This window comes from Caretta caretta, chromosome 25, assembly GCF_965140235.1.
Source record: "Caretta caretta isolate rCarCar2 chromosome 25, rCarCar1.hap1, whole genome shotgun sequence".
Classification (NCBI taxonomy): Eukaryota; Metazoa; Chordata; order Testudines; family Cheloniidae; genus Caretta; species Caretta caretta.
Genome location: NC_134230.1, coordinates 20061354 through 20089220, shown reverse-complemented (window position 1 = coordinate 20089220; position 27867 = coordinate 20061354). Strand labels below are relative to the sequence as shown.

Sequence of the window (27867 nt, the reverse complement as noted above, 5' to 3'; positions counted from 1 at the left end):
GGCGATGAAAGGTCGTCGCTACGGTAGCGGCGCCCGTGGGCGGGCTGGCCAATCAGGGGTCGGTGCACCGCGGGCCGGCGTTGCCGGGATGCCGAAGGAATACGGGCAAGGCTGGAGTGCGGAGCTGTGGCCCTGGTCGGGCCGCTGGCGGGCGCGGAGCCCACCCCGTCCTCTCTAGGCCAGGGACGCAGGCCGCGGGAGCCGGGAGACTCGGTGCCGCCTCCAGCAGCCTGGGCCCGCGGGGCAGCCGCCGGGATGCGGAGGGAAGCGCTGCGCTCACCCGACCTCAGCCCCTGGGCGGGGCGGCAGGTGGGGTCCGGGCTCCCGTCACGGGCTTCGCTGGGGCATCGGCCCCGGCGCTGGGTGGCCTGTGCGGGGTGCAGGGGAGGGGCTGGGTCGCGGTCGCTTCAGGCTTGGTCGTGCCTGTTGTGTGTACGAGGGAAGCGCCTGGAGGCCCACGAGGGCACGGACCCGTTGCACGAGGCCGTGTCGTAGGTCCACGTAGTAAGAGACCAGTCCCTGCCTTGAAAAGATTATAGTTGAAATAGAGAAGACAGGCACAGGGTAGAGGAAGGAAATATTGCTATCCCCATTTTACCCATGGAGAATGGGAGCTGAGGAAGATTAAATGTCTTGCTAAGATCATGCGGGAAATCAGCGGTAGGTCTCCCATGGTTCAGTAGTGTCTGATCAACAAGGGATCGTAAGAACGGCCACACTGGATCAGACCAAAGGTCCATCCAGCCCAGTGTCCTGTCTGCCGACAGTGGCCAATGCCAGGTAATGATCGAGTGATCTCTCTCCTGCCATCCATCTCCACCCTCTGACAAACAGAGGATAGGGACACCATTCCTTACCCATCCTGGCTAAAAGCCATTAATGGACTTAACCTCCATGAATTTATCCAGTTCTCTTTTAAACCCTGTTACAGTCCTAGTCTTCACAACCTCCTCAGGCAAGGAGTTCCACACGTTGACTGTGCGTGGTGTGAAGAAGAACTTCCTTTTATTTGTTTTAAACCAGCTGCCCATTAATTTCATTTGGTGGCCCCTAGTTCTTATATTTTGGGAACAAGTAAATAACTTTTCCTTATTCACTTTCTCCACACCACTCATGATTTTATATACCTCTATCATATCCCCCCCTTAGTTTCCTCTTTTCCAAGCTGAAAAGTCTTAGCCTCTTTAATCTCCCCTCATATGAGACCCATTCCAAACCCCTAATTATTTTAGTTGCCCTTCTCTGAACCTTTTCTCATGCCAGTATATTTTTTTTGAGATGAGGCGACCACATCTCTACACAGTATGCGGGGTGAGGGCATACCATGAATTTATATAAGGGCTATTAGATATTCTCCCTCTTATTCTCTATCCCTTTTTTAATGATCCTAACATCCTGTTTGCTTTTTTGACAGAGCGGCACACTGCATGGATGTCTTCAGAGAACTATCCACGGTCTCTTTCCTGATTAGCTGTAGCTAAATTAGCCCCCATGATATTGTATGTATAGGTGGGGTTATTTTTTCCAATGTGCATTACTTTACATTTATCCACATTAAATTTCATTTGCTATTTTGTTGCCCAATCACTTAATTTTGTGAGATCTTTTTGAAGCTCTTCACAGTCTGCTTTGGTCTTAACTATCTCGAGCAGTTTAGTATCGTCTACAAACTTTGCCACCTCACTGTTTACCCCATTCTCCAGATCATTTATGAATAAGTTGAATAGGATTAGTCCTAGGACTCATCTTTGGGAATCACCACTAGTTACCCCTCTCCATTCTGAAAATTTACCATTTATTCCTACCTTTTGTTCATCCTCCTCCTTTTGTAATTCTTCCACAGGGACACATGGATTCTCACCTTAAAAAACTTACCATGTCCAAACATAGTAGTGCCCCTACTGACTCTAACAGTACCCTTTCTATAGGCAACACAGAAAGGGTGGAAACTGACAAAAACAAAGACCTTAAAAGGGAGAGCCTCGTGGAAACTCAGTTTAGTCACAGCAGATTCCTAAAGAAAAAGCAGCATGCACAAAGAAACCAGCTGAACCAGAATACTTGTGCCATGCAGGAGGGGAACAAGCATGTTGCAAAAAAAACTCTGGATACAGCCTCAAAGGTGAGGTCAAGTGCCGTTCTGAGAAAGCTAGCACAGATAGAAAGCAAGATCATGACCCGAAAGGTGCAGATGGATTTTTCTGATACTGGATTGGACCCGAAGATTTCGGATGAAAAGAACTTATCAGCCAGATCCAGCCTGGAGGAGAGTGCAAGAGGTAGCAGGTATCTGAAGAAAAATGACACAGTCAAGGAAAATGTGACATTGAGTAAAGCCCATTTCAAGGAGAAAAGTAGCTGCCAGACAACAAAAAACAAAGTGCCAATTAGAAAACAACGTGGTCTAGATAGTGATGAAGAGGAAATGAGACAATTACTAGGGAGCTCTTTGGAGTTTTCCAGTGAAAATGAGAACCAGAAGGATGTCACCAATTTTTCTAAACCTGACAGAAAGGTAACAATTTTACTGGGTTAGACATTGTTATTTACATTTTATGAAATTACACTTTAAAATGGCAGATCACTTTATAGAAAATTAACACACTGTAACAACTTAATTTCTAGTATTTGTAATCTACTTTTATAAGATGAGAGCTAATGGTCAATTGACATACTACTTATTCTATTTAGCATTCTGAATGGTAGATTATTCATTATCAATATAGTGTATTTTTAATTTCAGTGAAAGTAAAAGTTGTTAGTAAACCTTTTAGTAAAGGTTGAAAATAGGTAAAGTAATGACAAATCTCTTTTTCAAGTTATTCATGAAGTCCAAGATGAAGAGTCCACCAAGAACATCTTTTCCACCCAAAAAACAGTCTTTGACAAATCTATTTAGTGTTCCTTCACTACTTAGCAGAAGTTCTCAGAAAAGAACCTCTGATAGAATTAATCCACAAACTCCCTCTCCACCAAGTAGAAACTTGCAAAGACCAACTAGTATGTCTTTTCAATTGCCAACTTCAATAAAAGACAGCTTTGCAGAGACCACTTCACCTAGAACGAACCACATCAAACAAAGTCAGGTGTCCTTGTCTGAAAGGAGTGAAATCAAGTCTTTGGATGAGTTGTTTTCAAAAGCAGCAGATACAGAAAATGCAACCAGTGACAGTTCCAATGGTGAGTTTTTCTAAGTTCATTTTACATTTCTGCTTATGTTCTGAACAGACTTGATATAATCCATGGACACTCAAACTAAATTAGAGCTCATCATATTCAACAAACTTATCCTACAGAACTCTAGATCCTGTCAAAGGGATTGAGATTTGCTCTAAGCAATGTTGTTCTAATGTAATGTAAACCTTCCCCTCCCCCCCCCCCCATTTTTGATTGGCTGAAGGAAGCAAGGTCCTACAATCAATCTGATGGCATTTCTCTCTTTGTCTGTAATATGATACCTTTTAAATACTGCAGCTGATTAGTTTAGAATTTCAGAGAATGTTCTCGGCACCAATGAGCAGAAATCCTATTGATTTTGGTAAAAATTGGAAAATGGGGGGAACATGTTGTCCCTTTTGTCTGGTTAGGAGACCCAGCAGCTTCAACCACCTCTGTAATTGTCTATAGATCAAAGAACAAGTTGTTGGCAGCCATTGATATCTTCCAGCATAACATTATCCCCCATCTCATCTCTGCCCAATCTTCTAGTTCTCTTTTAAAAGTTGACAACCTGAATGACTTATCTCCCAACAGAAAGAAAAGAAATAAGAATGATCAGGAACAATGGGGTTGCACCCAGAGTCCCTGGCATGGGTGGGGGGAATGAGGAACCCTGGCACTAGGATGAATGGGGATGCACACAGAGACCCTGGCAGGTATGGAAATGGGGGACAGTGGTATGGGGAGGGGGATGTGGGGGGGCACACAGTGAAATAGGGGGCCTGGGTAGAAGGGGAAAATAAGGAGCCCACAGAGACCCTGGCATTGGATGTGGAAAGAATGGGAGACAGGAAGGAGGGAACACACAGAGCCTCTGGCATGGTAAGAAAGAGCACACAGCATCCCTGGAATGAGAGGGAGAGGATTGCAGGATGTCCTTGAAACAAAGGGGGATGAGAGAAGCATGGGAAGCTTGTGGGGGAAATGGAGGAATTCAAGAAGTCCCTGGTGTGTGCAACGACCTGTGTCTACAGAAGAAATAAAGTGCGCGACCTCTAGCTTAGTGATATGAACAAGTGAGGAAAGCTTGGTTATAACCATGTCAAAATAAATCATAGCTCACAGACACGCCTGTGGAAGCCAGTGGAATCTAGCTTAGGCCTTGTCTGCACTGCAGAATTAAACTGTTACTGAGCACAGTTGTCAGAAATTGGTAAAGATGCAAGTCTAGACAAGCACAGTTTACAGTGCTGAACACAGTTTGTCCATGTCTACATTTGCAGCTTCATGCTTAGCTCTGGTTTGGCTCAAATAATTGTTGACAATTGCATTTAAGAAATCAGGATTATGGTTCAAGCTGCACCATCACTATGGACTGGAGTCCTAACAGTGACTTACCTTGAACTTTGTTTTAGTGATGTATTACTGATGGTAATACAGTAAAATTTATATTGCCTTTCATTTCAAGCTACGCAGGCAGGCACTTTACAAACATAAATTAAGTCTTGCAAATTCATCGCCCCATCGAGCAAAAAGGTATTATTTCCATGTTAAATGGAGGAAAATAAGACAATGAGGTTTAGTGACTTGTCCATACTCTAACAACAATTACAAGGTAGAGCCAGGAATAGAACCTAGGAATTCTGAGATTTAGTCCCGTTCTAAACATCAGACCAAAGTACCATTCTGACCAGTCTTATGGAACTTTTAAAAATAGCTTTCTTATATCATCACTAGACAACATTAAACAAGAGAATCTGCATGCATTATGAATCCAGTTGATTTAACTTAATCAGTGCTTGGATTATCTCTTTTAAAAAAAAAATCCTCCAATTCAAGAAAACTGTAAAGTACAAAAGATCTCAATAGATAGGGCATGGAGGGTCTGAAGTAAATACCACGTAAAACTTTCTTGATCTGTATAAGTGAATATGTAAATCAGGAAAACAGTATTGAATGTATGGCCTTTTCTCCTTTAAAGGAATACGTAAGGTAACTTTCCTGCTGTGATACCATTTGTCATTCAATTGCAGACTTCAGATTAAATATTTTGAGCATTGATGACTTGGATCCAAATGTTTCTGGTGATAGAGAAACATTAAAACAAATGGTAAGTAGTAAATCCTTACGTTATCTAGGAGAATTTGTATTCATGTGTTAAATGAAGATGGATGTTTTGAAGGGAACAGCTTCCATTTTACCTTCTAATAATCTACCTAGACCTATTATGTAGAAAGCAAATTAACTAGATTTACACTATCTGAGATTATATTCACTGGGTTTTAAATTTCTTTTAGTAGATTACACATTATCTGTTAGTTAGACTTACCTTTCTTGGTAATATTTCAAGAGAACGTTACTCATTTCCTATTAAGAAAACATAAGTCTGGTCAAAGTATGTAGCAACCAATAAGGCTAATATTTCATAAGTGATCTATACTGTAGTACAACGTTGTAGAAATATAACAAACCTTTCCAACTTGTATTGCTGAGACTCCACTCTTGGAATTTTAACAGGAGACAGACATTCAAATAAAAAAAAAATCAAACAAGGACTCAGAACCAATTGTGTTTCCTGTGAATAATAATGACCAAACCCCCCTTAAAGTGGTGAGTGTCCTAACTAGTACTAATGCTGCTTCTAACAATGATATGGAAGGGGAAATCATGACTGAAGCTGAAATCTCTGAGGTTTTAAGTGGAATTTCTACAGACTATTTTAGCGTTAGACAAGTGTTTCCAGGACCTGAGGAGAGCACTGTTAATTCAGAATATTCTGAAGACTTTGAAAAATCTCTGTCTCTACCAGTATCTGAGACTACAGACAAAAAATCCTTGTCTGAAATGACAGTGGGGCAGTCTAACAGCTCTATGTATTCCAGAAAAGACCTTTCTCCCTCACTCTCATCGCCTCAGTCTAACAAAAAATGGCATGAGACAGTAAGCAGAGTGACTGTGAAAGAGATGGCTGTGCAGACAACTGATTCTCCATTCTCCTATCACTGGTCAAAGAGTAAGTTCACATTGATTTAAAGTTTTGGGGTTTCTAGGATTCAAGTGCTAATCCTAAATAGTTGTCTAAACTCTATTAATAGATTCCAAGGCCAGCAGGGACAATTGTGATCATATAGTCTGAGCTGTGGTATAACATAGGGCATAGAATTTCCCCCAAATAATTCCTAGAGCAGATCACTTAGAAAAACATCCCATCTTGATTTAAACAATGCCAGTGATGGAGAATCTACCACAACCTGTGGTAAATTGTTCCAAGGGTTACGTACTCTCACTGTTAAAAATTTATGCCTTATTTCCAGTTTGAATTTGCCTAGCTGTAGTTTTTAGTTCAGGTACTATATCCTGAATTAATCAGAAAGATCCCTTTTAATCTGTCACAATATTCATTCAGCCATCTGTACAAAAGGTACTCCCATTACCAGATAGTACAGCTCATCACCTCCAACTGTTGTTGCTAAAGGGCAGCAGAGGGATGGAACTGACTTCCTTGAGGGGCACTGGAACCTACACAGGCCTTCGTAAGACAGTGGGGTTTGGAATAATACTCAGATGGTGTCCTCAAATGGGATTTTTTAACTAAGGTATGAAATAAATATGTTGCTCAAGCGACCCTACCACTATAGAACCCTTTAAACTGAATGTACTTCCTAGTGAAGAGCCAGGCACTCAGTGACAAAGGTCAAGCAGCTGATTCTTGTACTGCTTCTGCAGGTAGCTGTTTCAACCCAGGACTGTCCCCTTCTTTAAAAGTAAAAAAGCACCAGCGGCTTTTGCCATTCAGGCCCTGAACTGAAGGATTCTAGGTCTGATTCTCCTAATATTCGCTGCCTAGCGCTGAAGTTCTGCGTGAACTAGACTTTCGGGGGGGAGGGCACTTGCCTGTAAATGGTTGAGGGTCGCTAGGGCTCTTCAGGAGGCATGAGGAAGTAGAACAAAAACTAGGCAGGTACATCTGAAAACAACTATTCTGCACTGAGGTGCTTGAGCACTTCCCTATGCCATTTCTAGGGTCAGAAGCTTTCTATAAAATGGTGACTTCCCACACCATGGCAAATAATAGGGTGACATCTCCAATAAGATAGTAGCATAACATGAGCAGCAGTCTTCAGCTTCTATGTGGACTGGTACAAGTCTCTGGTTAAAGCTATGCACAAATTCTACACAGACTTTTGAAAAGGGGAATGCTGCATACTTCTAGTTTTGAAATACTCTATCAGAAACATTAATGCTAAGATTCTATCCTATACATAGGGGATGGCACAGCAATCCTTGGCCCAGCTCTAGGATGCAGTTATATTGATCCGGTACCTATTGCCAGTCACGTTGTCACCATGGATGCCATGGAAGGTATTGTAAAAGCAAGAAGCTAATTCTGTTGTCCTTGTACTTTACTTGTTCAGGATTCACTGTACACATTACGAAAAGGAGTACTTGTGGCACCTTAGAGACTAACCAATTTATTTGAGCATGAGCTTTCGTGAGCCACAGCTCACTTCATCTGATGAAGTGAGCTGTGGCTCACGAAAGCTCATGCTCAAATAAATTGGTTAGTCTCTAAGGTGCCACAAGTACTCCTTTTCTTTTTGCGAATACAGACTAACACGGCTGTTCCTCTGAAACCTGTACACATTACAACACTTAAAGCACTTGTTCTCTTCCCTCCTGCTTGTAGCCCTGACAGCATACAGTCCTGCAGTGTTTGCTTTGAATGACTTGTTAAAACAGCACTTGATACTGACCCAGCACTTCGTGGAGACCATCCACCATCTTCATACATCACTTGTGGAGTCATTGGAGAATGAGACATTTCAATATCACACACTGGCAGAAGCTAAGGAGGTAACTGCAGCAGAGTACTAACTGAGTGTTGTCTAGAGCAGCTGTTCTCAATGGGGGTAGAGGGGATCTGAGACCCCCGGGAGGTGTGAGCTGGTTTCACGGGGTCAACCAAAACAAACCAGAGCAGGGCTGGCATTAGAGTTTCTGGGCCTAAGGCAGAAAGCTGAAGCCCAAGCACTGAAGCTTCATGAGGCCCCTTGTGGCATAGGGTCCTGGGAAATTGCCCTGCTTGTTACCCCTTAACACCAGCCCTGGCTTTTAATCTACTGGATATGCAGAAACAGTTGTGGGACAGGTGGGCTGTGGAGTTTAATAGCATGTCGAGAATGCCAGTCTGGAGCAGAAGACAGTTCATGTGTTATATAAACTAGGTCTAGGCAAGAGAATAAATGTTTATGGAAGAGAGTCTCCCTCTTCCCCTGCAAGAGGGTAGTAAAGAAATAACTGTTTCCAGGACCATTTGTTCCCCCATTAGATTAACAAGTAGAGTTTACTTAACTGTTGTATCTAAAATAGATAGTTACATTGCTTACCAAAAGCTTAAACACTTAAGTGTTGTCTAGCAACTCAAAAGCCACTCTTTACCATAGGTCAAGTCCTATAGTATCCATAGCATACATCTTGGAAGAACCAATTTTCTCCCACTAATTTAAGGCATGGTACTAATCCTTAACTGGAAGGCAGTCTTGACCCACTGGATCCTGCAGAGAACTATTTGTGTCTGGCTCCTTTTACCAGAACCCAAGCAGGTGATCTTATAAATGCACATTGCAACTAAAAGTTCCGGTAAAAGACTGTTAAGATTGCAAAGTGAAGCAGTCAGGTTAGGAATGCCAGAATTAAGGCTGCTGTAACTTCAGTTCAGGCCATTTGTGCCTAAGCATTATGCTCTTTAATTACATTTTTTCCATGAGACTCCTGCTTCATTCAGTGCACAGAATAGACAGTACTCACTGAACTTGCTAGTTTTTTTTAATTATTGAATGTGTGATCTCAGACTTTTACTACTCACCATCCAAACCCTACACCTGAATATAAATCTTCCTTCTGATCCTCTCTGCAGTGCTCACTACCCTAGTAGCTGAATACTTTAAAACATTAATTTTTCAAAACAGCTCTGAGAGGCAAGGTGAAATTTCTCTGTTTTACATAGGGAGAATGGAAACCAAACTTGTGAACGGTCCACTAATTTTGGGTGCCCAATTTATGATACCAAGAGCCTGTTTTGGTTTTTTTTAGTATTTCACGTTCTAGTCAATGCACATCTCCCACTGACATCACTTGTAGCTGTATGTGTTCAGCATTCCTGTAACTTGTATCCCAGCTGTCTCAAGCTGGATAAGGAATACAGTTAAACCAAAACAGGTGGTTTAAGAGATTTGCCAAAAACCACACGAACCCTGAAAGATGGGACATAATTTGACTGCCTTAACCCTGTGACTACCCTTTCTTTTTTGCAGTCATCTTCCTTGTTCACTACACACCTTCCACATTGTACAATAAATGAGGCACAGGGTCTCAAACAGCTGTATTCACTACAGAGCTCTGCCTAACTCAATGCACAGGGAATGGGAAGGGGAAGCTGTAGAAAGTGTAATTAAAGATCTTAATGCATATGCACAATAGGCTACATTAAGGTTGCACAGGCACCCCCGATTTCAGCTCTTCCTAACTGTGGTTGCAAAGTCAAGCACTTTATAGTGTTCTGATGGAGTTTTTTAATGTGCTAGATGCTATACAGAGAAATAGTTCCTACTCCAAAGAACATACTTACAAACTTCTTTATCACCCCACTGCACCCACCAACACACAAGAAAGAGGCTTCCTCTGCCACACTCCACCAGCTTGGATAGAGACCACAGCTCCTGTTGCTTGGTATAGAAAGGCACAAGTGTTGTGAGGCAAACTTATCTTATTTTCAGCATTGATTGAGCATTTGCGTATTAACCAATCTTTTGTTACTTTGCAGTACATCAAGAGTCACAAATCCCCACCTCTGACAATTGAGAAAGCATTGGAAGAAGTTCAGAAAATGAAAGAGCAGTAGCTGCTTTGAGCGTACCATAATGAATAACCAGATTTACTTTCACAAGTGGGATTTTCAGTTGCAAGTCTCAAACTGAAATAAGATTTTCAACTGTTGTAGAAAAGGCAGATACTGCTACTGAATTGATTTTGCATGTGGTAAGAATTCATGCCATCTGTAAACTTTATCCTTATGTACATGCTCTTCAGGAACAAGAAAGTAGCCTATCACTACAGCAAATATTAGTTTTAACTACCTACATGTCTTCAGTGGTAAGTTAGACTTAAAATGTGCTAAGTAAGAAACAGCACATTAAACCTAGCAAGCAAAGAAACAAAGGATTATATGTAGTGTTTGTTGCATTATAAATCAGAACTTGACCTGCATATTTAACATAGTGGTGATATGGTTAAAAAAAAAAGCAAACCTCCATTATTGTTCAGGTGAGGAGTCCAAAAGTGAAAGAATATCAATCATATTAAGTTAGTGCACTGCTTCATTTCAAACTGTGTATGGATATAATTTTGTCTTCAAGTTGTTATAGAAAAAATTTTCAGAACACCTACTCTTAAAAATAAAGGTGAATTCCAGACAAGTTAAGAAGAAACTACTTTATCTAGGTAAGGACAACCCACTTACTTTGGAAAAACAAGCTAAAGGCAATTTTATAAAAGTGTTTATTTGAAGGCAAAACAGTAAAATTCACAAGTTGGTAACATACATGTCTTTTGCTGATTCACAGACAGTTACAGTTTCACAGCTACAATAAATCTAAAACAAGTTGATTTACCATATTGGACTGGATGGTTTTGAAGATTGTTTTTACTGTAAAAATGGCTCTGGAAGAGGCTGCCATCCGGCAGACCTCTGCAGTGGAGGTGCAGTGTAAGGATGTCTAACATCTGTAGCTGGTGGTCTCTGGAAACAGAATTCAGTTACAAAAAAGGGTATTTTGTAGGCAGGGTGGTTTCCAAGAATGTTTCATATTTAGAAATGTGGGGTGGGGAAAATGAAGTCTTCTCTACTGAATTAGTTTTAGCTTTTTATTCAAGGGTATATACAAAAATATAAAAAGCTTAAAGAATGCCTTTCATTACAAAGCACTGAACATCTTAGAGCACTTGAGTGGCTAAAACAGTTAACACTCTACATTCTGAATAGAATTGTGATTGCAGCAGGTGGTGCATAGGGGCTTTAAGTTGTGTAGTAGATTCTAATAAGCTCATACAGTGCTCATAGGTCACCTGTATTGGAATTAGGTGCTTCATTCCCCATTTAGACATTAGGATACACTGTTCAGCATCAGTCTGACTTGCTCCCAAGGCAGCAACCCCTCCACTTCAAATAGAATTAACCTTTGAGAGAAAAACATACATTATGGAACAAGAGACATAGAACCATAACAAGTAACAGCTGTATTCCACAGGAATGAGTGGATCACAATCCTGGAGCAGGGATAGCTTGGCAGGGGTTTAGTTCTAGTATAAAATAGGGCAACTAATTTTTAAAAGTTTTCAAAATAAATGGGTATTTTTAAACTCGCTAGACATGTAACAGAAATGACTGGCCTTTTTAAAGCACTAAACAAATGTTGGAATACATGTCATAGCCTTCCATTTTCCATCATAGATTTAAAGTCACTTCCTCCAGACATTAATCCTGATTTATACAAGATTAAGTTTAATCTTTTGCAGAAGATGCAAGACATCTTTCTTCAGATTTCAGGGAGTCTTATTCAGGTGGTGGAGGGTCTTGGGTTTCACGCTTCACTGAAACAATAGGGAAAAAAGTTCTTACACATTCTGCAGTTAGTCTCAGTTCTGTCTGAAGAGTAATGCAGTTTAGGATGAGGGCTCCATTCACAAAATGGGTTCTCTCTCCACATTTTATTGGGGGGGGGGGGGGGGGGGGTAGAGACTGTTACACAGCCATAGAGCTATGGCCAGAAGTGACTTTTCCTGCCCAAAGCACCTCCCTCTTACTGTTTTCCCCATTGCTATTTGTGAATCTTTACTCAGCAAGGGTACTTGTCACTCAGAACCCCTACAACTCCTGTCCCTCCCTCATTCTCAAAATGAGGCTCTCCATCACACAGAGTGCCACTCACAATGGCAAAGACCATTGTAAGTTACACCTGTGTCATCTTTTCCTAAGCCTCTACTTCAAGTCTGTGCTGTGCCTACCCACTCTGGTTCTGGTCCTTAGGAAAGGAGCAGAACTCAACAGTAAGGGTGAGCAGCTCACAGCTGGATAGACAAAGCCAGGCAGGAATGCCAGCCTGCCTCCCAGTACCCACAAACCCATCCTTTCCTCCTGCCCTACTAGCCATTAGCCATCCTCCCCCGATAGTTTAGGGATAAAATCTAGTTTCGTGAAGGTTAAAAAAAACAAACTGCCTAGCAACCACCCCACAGCCAAAACATGGCTTGTAGAGGAGGGAAATAAGTGGGGTTGACTTGGAATGAAAGATGAAAGAAGAGGTTAATTAAAAATGCACATCAAATTGCAAATAAGGCTCAACTCAGATTAAATTTAGAAAATGCATAGTTCTTTCCTGCTACAATAGTCTTTTCAGTTTTAACCAAGTATTCCAAAAGAGATAGCAGCTGTATGTAGTACTCCTGGGGGAATGCCGCACAATGCAGAATTTTGCAGAAATTAATGTGTGCACAGAATTTCCTTTCCCCCCATAAATGGACTGCAGTGCTGTTGGCTGCCACTAGGGGCCACTGGACCTGGCAGAGCCTAGCTCACACATAGAAGACACTACCAGGGGGAGGGAGCTAGAGGGCTCCTAGCAGCTGCAGTTCCCAGCATGCCCTGAGGGAAGGAGACAGTGGCAGGTAGGTACACAGGAAACTCCATGCAAGCCTGGGACCAAGCATCAGGCTGTTTCTCCCTTTGGATCCTGGGGGAAGTGTCTGGGCTCTAGATGGGGGGGGTGCAGGTATCTGGGCCGGTGGACCCTGCAGCTGGGCTCCGGGAGGGGAGTGGGTGCAGGTATCTGGCCCCCTGGCTGGGCACTGCAGGGCCGGGGGCAGGCAGGAAGAGGGCAGAGAAACAGGAACTGGGTTGTCAAAGGGGTTTCTTTAACTCTGCTCCTTTTCTGTGCATCTCTGTATTGTTACAAAAAGAAAAGGAGTACTTGTGGCACCTTCGAGACTAACCAATTTATTTGAGCATAAGCTTTCGTGAGCTAGCTCACGAAAGCTTATGCTCAAATAAATTGGTTAGTCTCGAAGGTGCCACAAGTACTCCTTTTCTTTTTGTGAATACAGACTAACATGGCTGCTACTCTGAAACCTGTATTGTTACAGACATACTTGCTGACACATATTTTGAAATAAATTACCAGAATTGAAACTGGTGTGATTATATAGTGTTATTTTGAAAAATAAACTTTGCAGAATTCTAAAATATTGTGTGCATAATTTTTTAATTTTTTGGTGCGGAATGTCCCCAGGAGTAATGTAGTGTGACAACAGCTCTTACCAAGGAAAAAGTGTTGGGGTTATTCAGAGAGCGGCACTTACTTACCCAGAAATGTAAAAATGAATAATAATAAAATAATTATAAAACTGATTTGTGTTCTTAATCTTTTGATTCCCTATGCAACCTCCACTGGTTTTTATAGTCTAGGGAAACCCTTGCCAAGTGGGCTAAAGTAGCTATTATATTAACTACAATGGGTTCACAGGACCTTTTTAGATTGTCCATCAACATTCACTTACAGTCATCTCTGGCCTTCATGCGTGCAATAAACGAGTAACTTTTATTTCTGCGGTAGTTTTCATATGGGTCATCTAGTGCAACTCCTACTCCTTTATACTGATCCCATTTATCTCTGATATCCCCTCCTTTAATTGGGTCTTGGATTCCTTGTTCCTTGGCTCCCAGTCCTCCAGATCCACTCCATCCTATAAAAAGGACATGGGAGAGCATCTTGTTATTGAATTCAGTAGAGTGTGAATTGTACAGGAAACAAAAGTGAGGAAATCGTGTACAAGAAGCTTGACACAGCCTGAAACAACAGCTCCGAGAAGGGTGAACTGTCCCGTTCATCTCAAGACCTGCGGCTTTGTGGAGAATGGGAGGCACTGACACCACCTGACACCACTGTGTGCGCGAGGAGGAGTGCAGTGGGCTCCACCTTCCCACTCAACCATCAGATATATTTTGTCTACTGGAGCAAGTACCTAGTGTGGGGAGTCCCCTTGCTGCCACGCCCATGGCATACCCCCTGCTTCTCTGGAAGGGAATGAGGGCCCCTTCAACTACCACTCAACATGGTAGTAGGACTGGCAGGTGGGGGTGTATAACAAGGTGACTATGGCCCTGTATTGCCTTAAGCTAGCCCTGTTATGAAGGTGTGCATAAAACCAGTTTAGAACCTATATGAGTGACTGATGAACAACTGCCTGCTGCAGGACAGTTTGGGGAGGAGGAAAGTAGATAATCATTAGAAGGAGAGGTCTGTATTTCCAACTAAAAAATTATTACACATGAAGCAGTCAAGAGCAGGACTGCAAGATTTGGCATTCTAATATGTTAGAAGGAAGGTTAGTCCCAACAGTTAGAGCATTAGCCTAGGGTTCAGGAGTTCTAGATTCAAGCTTGCGCTCTACCAGGCTTGCTCTGCAACCTTCAGAATGTCACTTACTCTCTCTGTGCCTCACTTCCCCATCTGTAAAATGGGGATTATTAGTAGTACTTCTCTACCTTACAAGGGGTGAGTCAGGATAAATTTGTTAGTATGAGTGGCTCTATCAATTATGACAATAGGGGCCATATAAGTACTTAAAGAGCTGCAATAAAACAGTGTTAATACTGTTTCTGACAAGGCTGTAAGATGAAACAGTTTACAACAGAAGCTCCAAAACAACCTACCCCAGTCTCAGCCTTTTGCAACCTAGGCCAAAAATAAGGTGGACAATGAAATGCATGGCTGGTTTCATTTACTATTAGCAAAGGCAGGGAAGTTACGACCTCTCAATCCCTTCTCTCACTCACGATTGCAGGGGGTACCAGTTATTTTCAGAGCTCCTTGGGTGCAATAGGCCTACAGTCACACAATTCACCTACACATTAACAGTCTTCATCTGAAATACATTAAGAGCTGTTATAAAGAGGACAGTGATCAATTGTTCTCCGTGACCACTGAAGATAGGACAAGAAGTAATTTGCAGCAAGAGAGATTTAAGTTAGATATTAGGAAAAACTTCTGAACTATACGGATAGTTAAGTGCTGGAATAGGTTACGAAGGGAAGTTGTGAAATCCCCACAATTGAAGGTTTTTAAGAATAGGTTAAACAAAACACCTGTCAGGGTTGGTCTAGATATACTTGCTCCTACCTCAGCATGGTGATGGACTAGATGACCTCGAGGCCCTACATGATTCTATATGAAATGCATTTAGTCCTGGGTGCTTTATACAGATATATATGGCAACCATCCCTCTCAAAAGAATGGTGTAAACACCAAAGTAGTTCAGTTAGTGTATGTCATGCTGCAGCATTATGAGTGGCTAAAATGTCTAATCCTTGAAGTCTTTCCATGAACAATGCAGGCGTAAGACAAAGGGCCAGAAGATGAAGACAGCACACTACTAGCATTTCAGATCTGCTGGTCTTTCCTCTTCGCTCTTTGCTTTCCTCTCTCTTAGCTACTTCTCTTCAGCCTCCAGCTTCCTGATGCAGCACAGCCCTCCAAGTGTGACCTGTTGCTAGCAGCTTCCCAGCTTGCAGTGTTGATGTTGAAAGTTTTCAAGTCCCTCTTGCAAATGACCTTGAACCTGAGCCTAGGTCAGCCTAGTGGCCTTGGAGCATCCATTGTTCATACGCTGCAGGTGACTAAGCCAATGGAGAGGTCGGTGTTTGAGACTAGCGATTAGACTTGGCAGTTTTGCTTTCTCAAGTACTTTAGTGTCAGGAACTTTGGATTCCCACTTGATATTTAGAATATGGCAAAAGACAGTGGCTGTGGAAAGTTTAGCCTTCTCCGACGCCTGCTGTCACTGGTCCAGGTCTCTCCACCACACAGCAATCTGCTCAGAACACACATCTAGTAGCCACACAGCAGTCTGCTCAGAACACACATCTATCAGACCCGTGTCTTGGTGTTCAATGATAGTTTCCTGTTATCTCACATTTATCTGTGGGCTGAACGTAGTAGCTGCCTTTCCAGTGTGACAATTAAGCTTGTCATCTAGAGAAAAGTTATCCAATATAGTTGATCCTAATCAGCAGAATGCTTGCACAACTTTAACAGGGGGATCAGAACAAGTTTGGCTCACATATTTATGAATGCAGCGTGGCTTTATTTCTGAAGTCTACACTCTTTAAGAGCGTGACTTAAATTATCTTTAGGCAGAAGAGTCCAAGCCAAGGGGCACCATAAAAATTACATTATAGCCTCTCACCCATACAGTACGTGAAACCCTGGAGAGCAAGGACCTTCCGGAGTAAGGTGTAAAACACTGTGTCCTAAAGTCAGAAGGCTGCTTTTTTTTTCCTCCCTGCTTTGTGAAAGGTTCTATTTGGGGGAGGACCCAGGATGATTATTTCAATCAAAGACAATAAATCTTACCCATTTTCACTAACATCTGATGCCCTTTATTTTCTTCTCCAAGTCTTGAATCAGGTATAGGAGGCCCGGAGTTAGAGCCTAAACCAGCAGCAGAGCTAAGAGAAAATACAAGTTATAATTTATCATTAGAATTTTAACATTTCACTGTGTTAAAACATATTGCATATAACTTATTTTTTATGCATATGTATTGTTTAAACTTCTATAATCAACATAACTGGCCAGATATAAACCTTTGGAAAGGCAAGACACAAGGAGTCCTGTTGCAGCACATTCTATGCAACTCCCCACCGCAGCAGCAGATACCAAGGATATCAGATACCATGGTTTTCTCAAGAGTATGTTATGTAATTAAGGGTTTTTTATGCAGTGTTTTAAAACACAAGTTTTAGTTATCACCAGGAACTACAAAGTCATTTTATCCTCTCTCCATGTATATATGACATGACCGCGCAGTTTGTTCAAGTTATGGTTTGATCAGCTAAGAATACTGCCTTTTTCTACCCAATTCGTTAAGTGATTAATATACAGAAACTATCAGAAAAGTCCTAGCCCAACCTCATCCCGCTCAGAGAGTACATCAAACTCAATCCAATGGAAAGCCTTACGGAGGAGTGGGACTGCGAGATCGGGACCGGTGCCGCCTTCCCGGGGAGTAAGATTTAGATCTTGATCTTGACCGTGACCGTGACCGACTACGAGAAGAGTGGGACCTGCTCCTGCTTCTGGAAAGTAAGAGTGTGTGAAGTCAGTTACCTTTCTCTAATGCACAGGATTATAGCAATATATAGCTTTTTCATTGGTTCCCTAGCTTTTGTAATTCACCTGTGACATTAATGAAATAGTATTTTTAAAAAGGTATCTAAGATCTGGAGAATTTATGGACAGAAATGCTGATATACCATTTCATGTACACAGCTTCCAGTGTGGTGCATTCTATATATTCATCTCCCTGAACAAAACCTTGTGACCTTTGGTGCCTTAAACTAATTAAGATTTCCTGAAGAAAGCAAAAAACCTAGAGCTAAGTTTCAGAATCTTCCATTTTCTGGAGAAAAACCCTGCATTCTCAACCTTCGAGAGATTTTTGAATATGCAAAGTGAGCACAGTCTAAAGTAACAGGGTCAGGAGTCAGGAGCTTCTGAGTTCAACTAACAACTCTGTCACTAACTCATTGCATTGCCTTGGACAGCTCATTTCACCTCTCCATCATTTTCCTCATCAGTAATATTGGGAATATTTACTGCCCTACCTCCAAAGGGCTGTTGTGAAGGATCATAATGGCACACATCCAGCATTTTAGGAGATTTAGCTAGCCATAATTCCTAATGAGCTCTTGCTTCACCCTACCTGGACTGTGATCGTGAATAGGATCGTGATCGGGAGCAGGATCGTGATCGGGACCTTGAATAGGAGCCAGATGACTTTGAAGATCTTGAATTGGATCGTGAGGAGGAACGACCTCTGCTTTTAGACCTACTGCGAGATCGAGATGGCCCACTGCATAGGGATAACAAAATACCAAGAAACCAGAGTAAGATTCCTGTAAGCGGCATAAAAAGCAAACATGTACTTTCAATTAAACTAAAATTTAAACATCCTGAAATTTTGTTGACAACCCAGTGAAGCCAAAGCCTGCCAGGGTGGCAAGTATGCGGTTTTCTATATGTTAAATAAATCAAGCTCCAGAAAGTTTAGACATAATTATTGCCCCAGCACATTGTCAAAAAGATTTTGACTATATGTCTAATTAAGGCAGCAGTAGCACAGTCTAAATGAATGGCAAAAGGCACTTAAGGGAACTCTTACCTATTTCTCTTCTCCTGACCTTTCCTCCGTCTAGCTCTCATTTTAGCTCTGAAGAACTCGTACAGCCCATTCTGCTCCCAGCCTTCACTGCAAGATATCAACCACACACAGAGTCAATATATGGGAAAAGCTCACTTTTGTCAAATAGACGAGTTCAGGATTTTTAGAAAATAGGGAGCCTGGGGAAAGTGGTCTCACGTGCTCTCAGTAGGAGACCAGACAGCACACTGGAGTGGATGAAGTTCAAAATGTAACTTAGAGTACTTATTTCAGCATTAGCAGAACCAAGTTAAAGGCCCTGAGAGCTTCTCAGGGCAGGGCATTTTCCTTACCATATTGTTGGCTATACATATTCTTACCTGTTTCTAGGCCTGTCATGAGATGGTGGACTATAAAATGCTTCAACTGCAGCCAGCAACCTCTCACTTGGGGGCATTGGGGGTGGAAGACGTATATCTTTAGGATCCAAAGGTTTATATTCATGATCTTCAAGCTGTCAGAAACAAAACAGATGGCTTTCAAGTCATGGGGTGACTACCTAAAAAGATAAATATGCCTAGAAAGTTTAACTGCTTAGACATCTTGCACTTCATTACTGAGTTTAAAATGGTCTAAAAATAAGGCTTTGGCCGGTACCATAAACAAGCACTGGGTCTAGTATAAAACAAAAACCTAGTGACATTTGCAGCATTAAAGTTGGCAGCACGTTAGCTGGGATTCCTAGGTGTATAAAACATAGTTGTAGTCTATACAGCCCCATGATATCCAAGCTTCTGGCATGAGACTTGGGAAACAGTGATATGCTCTAGGAATAACAGAATTTAGACACATAAGAGACCTATTAATTAATCTAGAATACTATATAAATTATACCAATTTAACCCATCCCACAGCAGCCAGTATGTTCCCTACAGTCTATTTTCTGGTGTTTTCTTCACTTGTATTAGATAAGAATTACAGAAGTCTTCACAGAAAAGAGTTTAAGACCAGCTACCAAACATAGCTGGCCAGCAACTGGAACTGATTCCACACTCCTATAAATCACTATGTGCAACTGATTTTAAAATTATGGTAAACTTTAAAATCGATGGGACTTAACATTTTGAGAAGGGTCTTCTTTCTTCATAGTCTAGCTAGCTGCTTTTCTGAAATGTCCCCTGTGTCAATCCTGATTGATGCACAAAGCACACTACTTTGAAGTAATAAATAGCGCGTTAATTTTAAACTGTCCCTAAAATTGATCATGGGAGTTTGATCTTTTAACCCTTCTGCCCAGCTTCCATTTCAGCAACTTACTTTCACAAGTGGAGCCATAAGTCCAGCAGGAAGATCAAAGTAGGGAACATTTGGCACCAGGCTGGGATCATCATGGTTTACGTGAGGGGGGCCTTGCCTCCGCATGTGAGGAGGCTGCCCATTAAATCCATGTGGAGGAGGCCCAAAATCGGGGTGCTGTGGCCCACCCCAAGGAGGATGCTCACCAATTCCAGGATGAGGCAATCTATGCCCAGGATGATGATGAGGTGGTCCAATTTCTGCACAGAGAAGGACAAGAGGGGAAGACAGGAAGGAGGACAACTAATTGAGATGCCCCTCACCACATACATTTATTCTAAGAGAAAAAAAATCCTACTACAAGGAGAGCTCAATAACTACTACAGGGAAGAGAAGACACTGGATACAGGTCTGTGCTCACTCATGAAGCACCTACTGTCTCTCTCCCTCCCTAGCATACCAGCCACCCATATTTTCAATAGCAAAATTTCAAAAACTAAGGCCCTGTCACTTTGTAGTACCTTGAGTTTGGAAAGCGCTAGAATGAAAGTTTCTATTCTCAAAACCAGGTTACCTTGCATTCAACAAAGGAGGCACTAATGTGTTATACTTCTAAAGGCTCAAAATACAATTGCAGTCCATCTCGAAAGCAATACACTTGCAAGTTTTATCAACATGCACAGACAAACAGATGGGAGTGGTTTCACAGGAGGACATGACATGCAAGTGCTTTGTTAACAGGGCATTCCAAAAGGAAGGAGAGAAAATGTTCCTGTTAAAATAAGGCAATGAATGATCTCAGCATGACCCATAACGGACAAAAAATACTGGCTGTGTGTACAGCACACAACTGGGCCATTGTGAAATACGCTGACAGTGCTGCATGGGAGATCCAGCCTGGAACAGCCAAGGGTGCTGCAGGGCAAGAATGAGCAGACAGATGCTGGAGGGAAAGCCTGCACTATGACTAACCCAACTCTAGCCGGTGCTGGTAGTCTCTCACTTTCATTAGAAGCAGAATACTATTAAACATGAAGTAAAAAACATGTCTCTACCATTTCCAGGCTCTCTCCCACCCTGTTTACATTTAATAAGAAAGTGTCTCTCCAATTCCCTGCTAGAATTCAGAAGATGGAGCAACTTGTCTGGATTTAGCTCTCTATTCTCTCCTATTGCTCGGGCTACTCTCCCTACTCACACATGATGTTGGCTCCATCCAATACATTTCAAAGAAATTTTAGCATTGTGGTGGATTCTCAATCACTGGAAGTTTTTAAATCAACAATGAACATTTTTTCTAAAAGATATGCTCTAGTTCAACCACAGCAATTTGACTTGAAGCAAGAGTTAATTCACGGCAGTCCTGAGTTATGTAGGTGGTCAGACTAGATGATCACAGTAGACTCTTCAGGCTTTGGAAATCTACAACTCTAAAACTAAGGTGTATAGCAGCAGGTGGCGAGGGATGCGAGCCCTTGAGGGGTGAGAGCTTTCCAGGAAGGGCTATCCCATTCCTTTGATGTCAAGCTCTCATCGCAAGGAACTAATTAATTTTAAAACAGCAATCGTCAGCATCCTCAGTACCCACTTTACCTTGAGGAAAGTCCCCTTGGGGGTAGTCAAAACGATGAGGATAAGGCGGCCTTTCAAAGGGATGGCGAGGTGGAAAGTCATCCTGCATGAAGCGAGGTGGGAAGCGGTTGAAATTATGTGGATGTGGGGGCTGATTGAACTGGGGATGTTGCTGATGGGGAGGGAACGGGCCTCTGAAGTGGGGTGGCCGCTGCATTCGAAATGGAGGTTCCCTTTGGCCCCCTCCCCATGGGGGCTGCTCATGTTGGTTGTTCCATGGTGCTTCAAATTGGTTGTTCCAAGAAGGATCTGGCTGGTTATTCCAAGGGGTCTCCCGCTGGTTATTCCATCCTGAGTCTCTCTGTTCATTCCACATTCCTTCATGGTTGTTATTCCATGGAGGACAGTGTGGAGGTCCCTGCTGGTGAGGGTAAGAAGGTTGGTCATAAGGCTATAAATATAAAGAATGTAATAAAAACAGTCTATTTCTAAATTATTAACTAGAGTGTAAGTACTACATGTGCACAGAGGAGGGGGAACAAACATCTGTGTACAGAGTCTGCTTTGCAACTAAAAGTTAGGACAAACTGAAAAGGAGAATTTTGAAGGAAAAGCTAAAGTGTTCTTCTCAATCCTGTCATTAACTGTAAGAAAAGATTTGTCACTGATCAGCATATCTACCACCAGGATTCCTGTTCTTAACACAACATAAGAGTAATGGCCCAAAGAGCTTTGAACCCCAGAGGGAGCACCTGCATGCTCATAAAGGAAAAGCAGTAGAAGGACAACTGTGAAATATGATTAATGATTTGCTATTTAGCTTTCTTTTGACTATGAAAACTCCAGATATTTTAAAATCTGGATTAACATTTCCAGCTTTTCACCAAGCTCCTAATTGTGTGATGATTTTCACAATATGACAATTATTGGACACCCCAGTGTTTACCATAGCTACATTTACAAGTTTGGTACCTGTTGTTGACCCCAAGGTGCAACAGGATGAGGCTGGTCAAACCAGGGTGGTTTATTTGGAGGAATCTGATCATGAGGCCCAGGGCCACGCGGTCCAGCAGCTGCAGGATCTTGCACCCCGGCCCCTGTTGCATCATACTCTGCAGAAGCAGCTAGAGGAAGCTGAGATTTGCCATCATCTGAAATAAATTGGAGACTCTTGTAAAAGCCACCCTTTGTTGCACTGTAAAAACAAAAATAGACAGTATCTGCCCAAACAACTTATACGTGATAGGCAAGTCAGTCTAAATAGCAGCCTATTATCAAGACAAGTGGTAAACTTTCAGGAAAGCTGACAGCCGTTAGCTTGTAACACACAAGTCCCGAGAATGCAATCATACCTGCTTGACTGACTGGAGCAGCAGGCGGTGCTGCAGCAGGTGTTGGAGCCGGAGGCGGGGGTGTCGATTTTACCTCACTCTCCAGTGGTGGTATTTGTATTTGTTGCTGCGGCTGTGGCTGCTGTGTTAAACTATTGACAAACTCTTCATGTTGTGTTTTCAAGGTTTGTATCTGCTGCTGGAAGGCCACCTGCACAGGCTGCACTACTGATGCATATTCTGTGATCAAAGTTGCCTGATGGGATGAGACACAAATTAAGATCAGCATTTTCAAGAAGTTACCGTGCAGCCATAATAGACACCATCCCTGCTCATACAGGCTCCCCCAGTAATGTATCCACCTCTTCCTAGAGGGATTCAGAGATTGAAACTACTCAGATCACAAACCCTCATTACGATTTACTAGATGCTATAAGGAAAATCCCTCCTGTATTTCCCTTTACCTTATTTAAAAGCTGGCAATTAGCAGCATTCATTTTGGGTGACTTAACAAAGGGTTAACCACAGACGCAGATGGTACTATAAAAAACTTTAACAGCAACCAAAGAAAGAAGAGAATGAAGTAAGCAAAGAGCCAGGGTGGGCGTAAAGACAACAAACATGCCAAGAGAGCAGAATCAGGGCCAGAGATGAGGAAGCTGATGGGGTGAAGGGATGAAGAAACTAGGCCTAATCAGAACAGTATAATTATATGCTATATTTTAAATGGCCCCACCGTATTTAACTTTAGAACAATGTATTACATTATTTTTGTACTGCGGCAGAATAGAAGTTCATAACAAAGAGACAGCTACTATTTACATCTCACAAAAGAGGAGTTACTGCATTCAGCACTTAAAAATATGTCCGCAATCTATTATGCAATTATAATGAGGGGCCAACTTTCTCTCATGGCTAACCTGGTACTGGCCAAGTCCAAGAGCCGGGCTCTGTAACTGCTGAATAATTGATTCATCAAAGTAGCCATTTTTCTCCCACAGCTGAAGGAGCTGTACAAACCCAGGGGAAAAAAAAAAAAAAAAAATACTGTTAAGCACATGACAGCAGTGACAGAACAACATTAGGGTACAGTAAGCTACATCTTTATAAACTAGTCACAAGGACTTCTCCAGCATTGAAAACAGAAACATAAGGCTCAAGCTAACCTAAAACAACTACTTACTCTGGCAATTTTCTGTTGCTTATCCTCTTCCACAGCTAAAAAGCTAGTACAATATATAGGGACAACCACCTTCTGTAAAGCGGCCAGAAGATCTCGTGCTTGCTTCCGCTGGCTATAAAAGGGAGGGAGGGAAAAAAAGTATCAGCCTTTTACTATATTGTTAAATGAGCAGCAATACCCACCCACGAGTGTCTCATCCAAATACAGACGTATATGGTTAGTAACTCATTTGTATATAATGAATAGGATACTTTACATTTTTAACCACACAGCATCAGCTGGAAACAATGTACAACAATGACCAAGTTAATTCAGTTCTTACTCTACCACCACTCTGCTTGCACCAATTATAGACATCATTCTACAGTCACTAAACATGATGGGACTATGTAGATAAAAAAAACTGTGCCAAATCAGGCAAAGTACAAATTTTCTAGCAGAGAGACCCATGACTATCTATTAAACTCATGAGAACAACAAGTTGAAGAATGCATTTTAAATCTTACCAGTGATGCAACACATCATTGATTAGATAGATTAAATGTAACCGAAGCTCAAAGTGTGCCCCTTCTGCTGTTATGCGATTTCGCAGATGTCCAGCCATCAGCTCACAGTGTTGAGGAGACTTTGCATTACTAAACATCCAGTTTTTGCCAGCCTTTGAAAACCAATTTAAAATATTTTAAATTAATCTGACTTGTTCACACTGCATGGATTTCATAAAGCAATAGATCACTAGTCTGCAAGAAACTACAAGGAAGGGAATTCCCATGTAACAGCTGTTATTGAGTATACTATACAACTAAACAAAGAAGCAGTTAACTAAAACTGTATACAATGCAGTTAGAGGTCACAAACCATGTTCAAACTAGTAATGACACTTAACAGCTGTTTGGGTTAAGAAGATGATGGTCACTGAATTTTGTCCAGCAGACTTAATTCCTCTCATCCATCTTTTGGGGCTTTGTCCATCCCATTTTGCTTTTGCTCACTGCCTCAGACCAAATGATTTGTTGCTCTGGGCTTCTCTCTTCCCCCTGTGGATATCTTTATCAGACTTCCAAACCATCAGAGTTATAAATGAGCTGTCCCAATGGTACTGTGAATTGGGAACTGATCTAGTCTCCCTATGTAGGGTAGTTCAGCCCGCATCTCTTGCCCCAACACCCCAAGCAGAGTCCCACTCGCTCCTGACTGTAAACTGCCTTCCTTACTGAACAGCAGTCAACAAACTCTGATGAGTTGTTCATAAGCAGAACAGGAAACATATGGAATCACTCGTATTAACAGAGAGGATGACATACACAGCTGGAACACCACCAGTCTGATCTATTTACATGCAATCACACCCTCCTAAAACTGCACGTTACACACACAAGTATATTACCGGCAAAGGCAGGAACAGAACATATGGGTGAGCTTAGACATTTACTTACTGAGATTGCATCTTTTGTACATGTGTCAATTATTGGCTGCAGCAAGTTATCAAATTCATTCATGTCTAGCTGGGTTTCCTCCAAGACTTTCTGCATTTGTTGTTCAACTGCAAGGGCTACCGCTGATGTAACTTGTTCCTAAAAAAGACTGTTTTAGTATTGGCAATATCCTTTTGATACAAAACTCAGCAAATAAATCGGAGGTGCTCCTAGTCATAGGAAGCCCTCTACGGAGACCAAGATTCTCTACTCCTATTGACACAGGTACAGCTACGTTTCAGCTGGCTGTCACTAACCCCTTGTCCACCTGCTTCCCTATGACAAATCCTGCATTTGTCAGTATCTAGCAGAAACCAAGCAAGGACCTCAGCACATAATCCAGGTCCACACCCAGAGAATTCTACAATGTAATACAACACATCTTTAATACTGAGCTGTGGCCCATGAAAACCACTGTTTCCTGCATGCAATGTTTCACCCTGATCCAAGAAACCACCATTCAGATAAAAAATGGATTGCTGCATGCTGAAAGCCTCTGCAAGTCACAGCTGCAACCTTTCAATTTTATGCAAGATGAGTGTAGCCTTCACTTTCTTCGTAAATTATAAATGTGGTCCTTGGTTGAACAAAGGTTGGGTGTCTCTGCTCTAAACAGGTTATCATTTCTGTTCTGCAGGAGACACCATATGCAAAGTGATGCCGGCTCATGTCTCCTCCCATGCTACCCTAAATTACCACTAGCTAGAAGCAAGATGCTCAAGATTCCCTTCACTCCAAATCTTTGTGCGCACACAGTGGACTGCTGTCACTGGCAGTCCAGTGTATGTAAAGCTAGTACTTGATCTTGAGCCTACCTGTCGCATAGCAAGGAGATGCTGCTCCTGCTGCTGGAGATTCCATTGACTCTGTTGGATAAGTTCCTCCACAGAGGGAGCTCCTTGTGGAGCTGGGATAGCTGCAGCTGGCGGAAGAGAGGGCTGTGACAATGGCTGGATCTGTGCAGTGGCCTCTGTGTCTTGAGTCTGTTTGCACAGCACTACCAGAAAAAAATGTTCATGGTAAGAGTCATAAGTAGTGGTCCGTTTGTTTACACCAATATCCTAAACAACCTATGCACCCTGTCAGCTCCAGAAACCAAACTCAACCTCTTTCTTACATAATTTTATAATATAAAACAAACATCAATCAAACTGATGCACACTCCTGGATACTTAGCCAATATCTGAAGCTCCAGCATGTTATAGTTCAACATGATTTTTAACATGTATTTATTTAACAATGGGACTCTGGACAACCCAAGTTGGATCTGTTGCAAATGCTTAATTCTCATTCACATTTTAATAATACCATTAAAGTATGCCAGATCAGCTTTTCCATAATGACTGGCTTAATTTTTCTACAATTACAGTATAAAGAGTACGAGCGACTGCATGCACAGGACTAAGTCGACTGCTTAAGCACGAACCACAAAAAAGATGAGAAAAAAACCCTTCAAGCTAAGATTTGTCTGCGTCAGGACAAAACATTAGACGAGAGAGTCTGGGCTGAGCTATATAAAATATAAAGGTTTCAGAGTAGCAGCCGTGTTAGTCTGTATTCGCAAAAAGAAAAGGAGTACTTGTGGCACCTTAGAGACTAACCAATTTATTTGAGCATAAGCTTTCGTGAGCTATAACTCACTGCATCCAATGAAGCTCATGAAAGCTTATGCTCAAATAAATTGGTTAGTCTCTAAGGTGCCACAAGTCCTCCTTTTTTATAAAATATAAAATTCACATCCCCCCAAAATCAAAAGTTTCCTTTCAAAAGCAGCTTAAAATACACTATTCTTCACTGGAAGTGTGGAGGGCGGGAGTGAGGACTCCTAGATTCTATTCCCAGCTACACAAGGGGAGTGGTTAAATCAGGGGGCTGAAAATCGGGGCTGCTGGGGTCTAGTCCCAGCTCTGTCACAGACTAGCTGTGAAGTCTTTAACAAGCGGATGGTTAAAATACATCTGTTCTTGTCCGCCAAGGGCTTTGGCGACACCAACACTCACACTGCTGCTGCTCCAGCGCCAGTTTGTACTTGTAGTAGCCATAAAACTCGCCCCCAAAAAGGAACGAGAACTTGGGGTTCTCCTTCTGCTTCTCCATCGTCATCTTCTCGAACTCGGGCCCATTCCGCGCCACAAACTGCGCCAACTTGTCAATGACGTTCCGCAGCTCCTGGTCTGGGGCGGGGAGAGGGAAACGTCATCGCCCTGCCACAGCCCTACTCAGGCCCCCACCCCTCCCTGAGGCCACGCGGCCCCCACCCCAATTCCCCGGGCCTCCGCTACCCCCACCCCCCGCGAGGCCGCACACCCTCCCCGAGCTAAGCCCCGCACGCCCCGACCACCCCCTTGGCGAGGCCCACACCCTGCCCCGCCCCCCGGCGAAGGAACCCCCAGTGCCTCCGGGGCCGTGGCGACAAGTCCAGCCCCCTGGCCGGTCTCACCATCGGGCGGCAGCGGCATCTCCATCGTTGCGGGAGGACGAGGTATCGCGCCTTCTCCAGACCCAAAGCCAGGGTAGGCCCGGCCTGCCCTAGGCCCAGCCGGCCGGAAGTGCCGCAAGTAGAGCCTTTACGGCACTGACGCAGCCGCGCTTTACG

At 42.5% G+C, this 27867-nt stretch overlaps 2 protein-coding genes across 12 annotated transcripts; one reads left to right on the top strand and one right to left on the bottom strand.

The window, feature by feature from the left end:
- The first annotated feature begins 11 nt into the window (after positions 1-11).
- C25H19orf44 (chromosome 25 C19orf44 homolog) lies at positions 12-10833 on the top strand. Of its 8 annotated transcripts, none has more exons than XM_048830665.2 (9): positions 12-309; positions 1415-1499; positions 1844-2515; positions 2820-3180; positions 5193-5269; positions 5677-6172; positions 7426-7521; positions 7847-8013; positions 9983-10833. In XM_048830665.2, the coding sequence occupies exons 3-9, from the start codon at positions 1850-1852 to the stop codon at positions 10058-10060; spliced, it is 1941 nt and encodes a 646-aa protein (XP_048686622.1). In that variant the 5' UTR covers positions 12-309; positions 1415-1499; positions 1844-1849; the 3' UTR covers positions 10061-10833. The 8 variants fall into 8 exon arrangements, with proteins under 8 accessions (XP_048686622.1, XP_048686621.1, XP_048686619.1 ...); XM_048830664.2 differs by having other exon boundaries at positions 1415-1509; XM_048830662.2 differs by lacking the exon at positions 1415-1499.
- CHERP (calcium homeostasis endoplasmic reticulum protein) lies at positions 10699-27867 on the bottom strand. 4 transcript variants are annotated; one of them, XM_048830657.2, is made up of 18 exons: positions 27712-27867; positions 27272-27445; positions 26087-26268; positions 25233-25370; positions 24303-24454; positions 23797-23908; positions 23534-23623; positions 22635-22869; positions 22255-22433; positions 21304-21703; positions 19732-19970; positions 18795-18928; positions 18436-18522; positions 17977-18126; positions 17234-17350; positions 16626-16720; positions 13771-13956; positions 10699-11808 (listed from the first exon to the last, which is right to left on the bottom strand). In XM_048830657.2, exons 1-18 carry the CDS (start codon positions 27734-27736, stop codon positions 11771-11773), a joined length of 2733 nt encoding a protein of 910 aa, XP_048686614.1. In that variant the 5' UTR covers positions 27737-27867; the 3' UTR covers positions 10699-11770. The 4 variants fall into 4 exon arrangements, with proteins under 4 accessions (XP_048686614.1, XP_048686617.1, XP_048686615.1 ...); XM_048830660.2 differs by having other exon boundaries at positions 10699-11394; XM_048830658.2 differs by having other exon boundaries at positions 21304-21700.

What these genes read in the sequence shown, in the direction of transcription:
- C25H19orf44 (XM_048830662.2), top strand. Translation starts at nt 256, where the DNA reads ATGCGGAGGGAAGCGCTGCGCTCACCCGACCTCAGCCCCTGGGCGGGG. An exon ending in AACCAGTGACAGTTCCAATG is followed by an intron (nt 3,181 to 5,192) that starts GTGAGTTTTTCT and finishes ATTCAATTGCAG; the next exon opens with ACTTCAGATTAAATATTTTG. An exon ending in CTCCTATCACTGGTCAAAGA is followed by an intron (nt 6,173 to 7,425) that starts GTAAGTTCACAT and finishes TCCTATACATAG; the next exon opens with GGGATGGCACAGCAATCCTT.
- CHERP (XM_048830657.2), bottom strand. Translation starts at nt 27,736, where the DNA reads ATGGAGATGCCGCTGCCGCCCGATG. An exon ending in CCAAGGGGACTTTCCTCAAG is followed by an intron (nt 19,971 to 21,303) that starts GTAAAGTGGGTA and finishes TTCTCTGTGCAG; the next exon opens with AAATTGGACCACCTCATCAT. An exon ending in TATTCACGATCACAGTCCAG is followed by an intron (nt 17,351 to 17,976) that starts GTAGGGTGAAGC and finishes CTTACTTTCCAG; the next exon opens with AAGCAGGAGCAGGTCCCACT.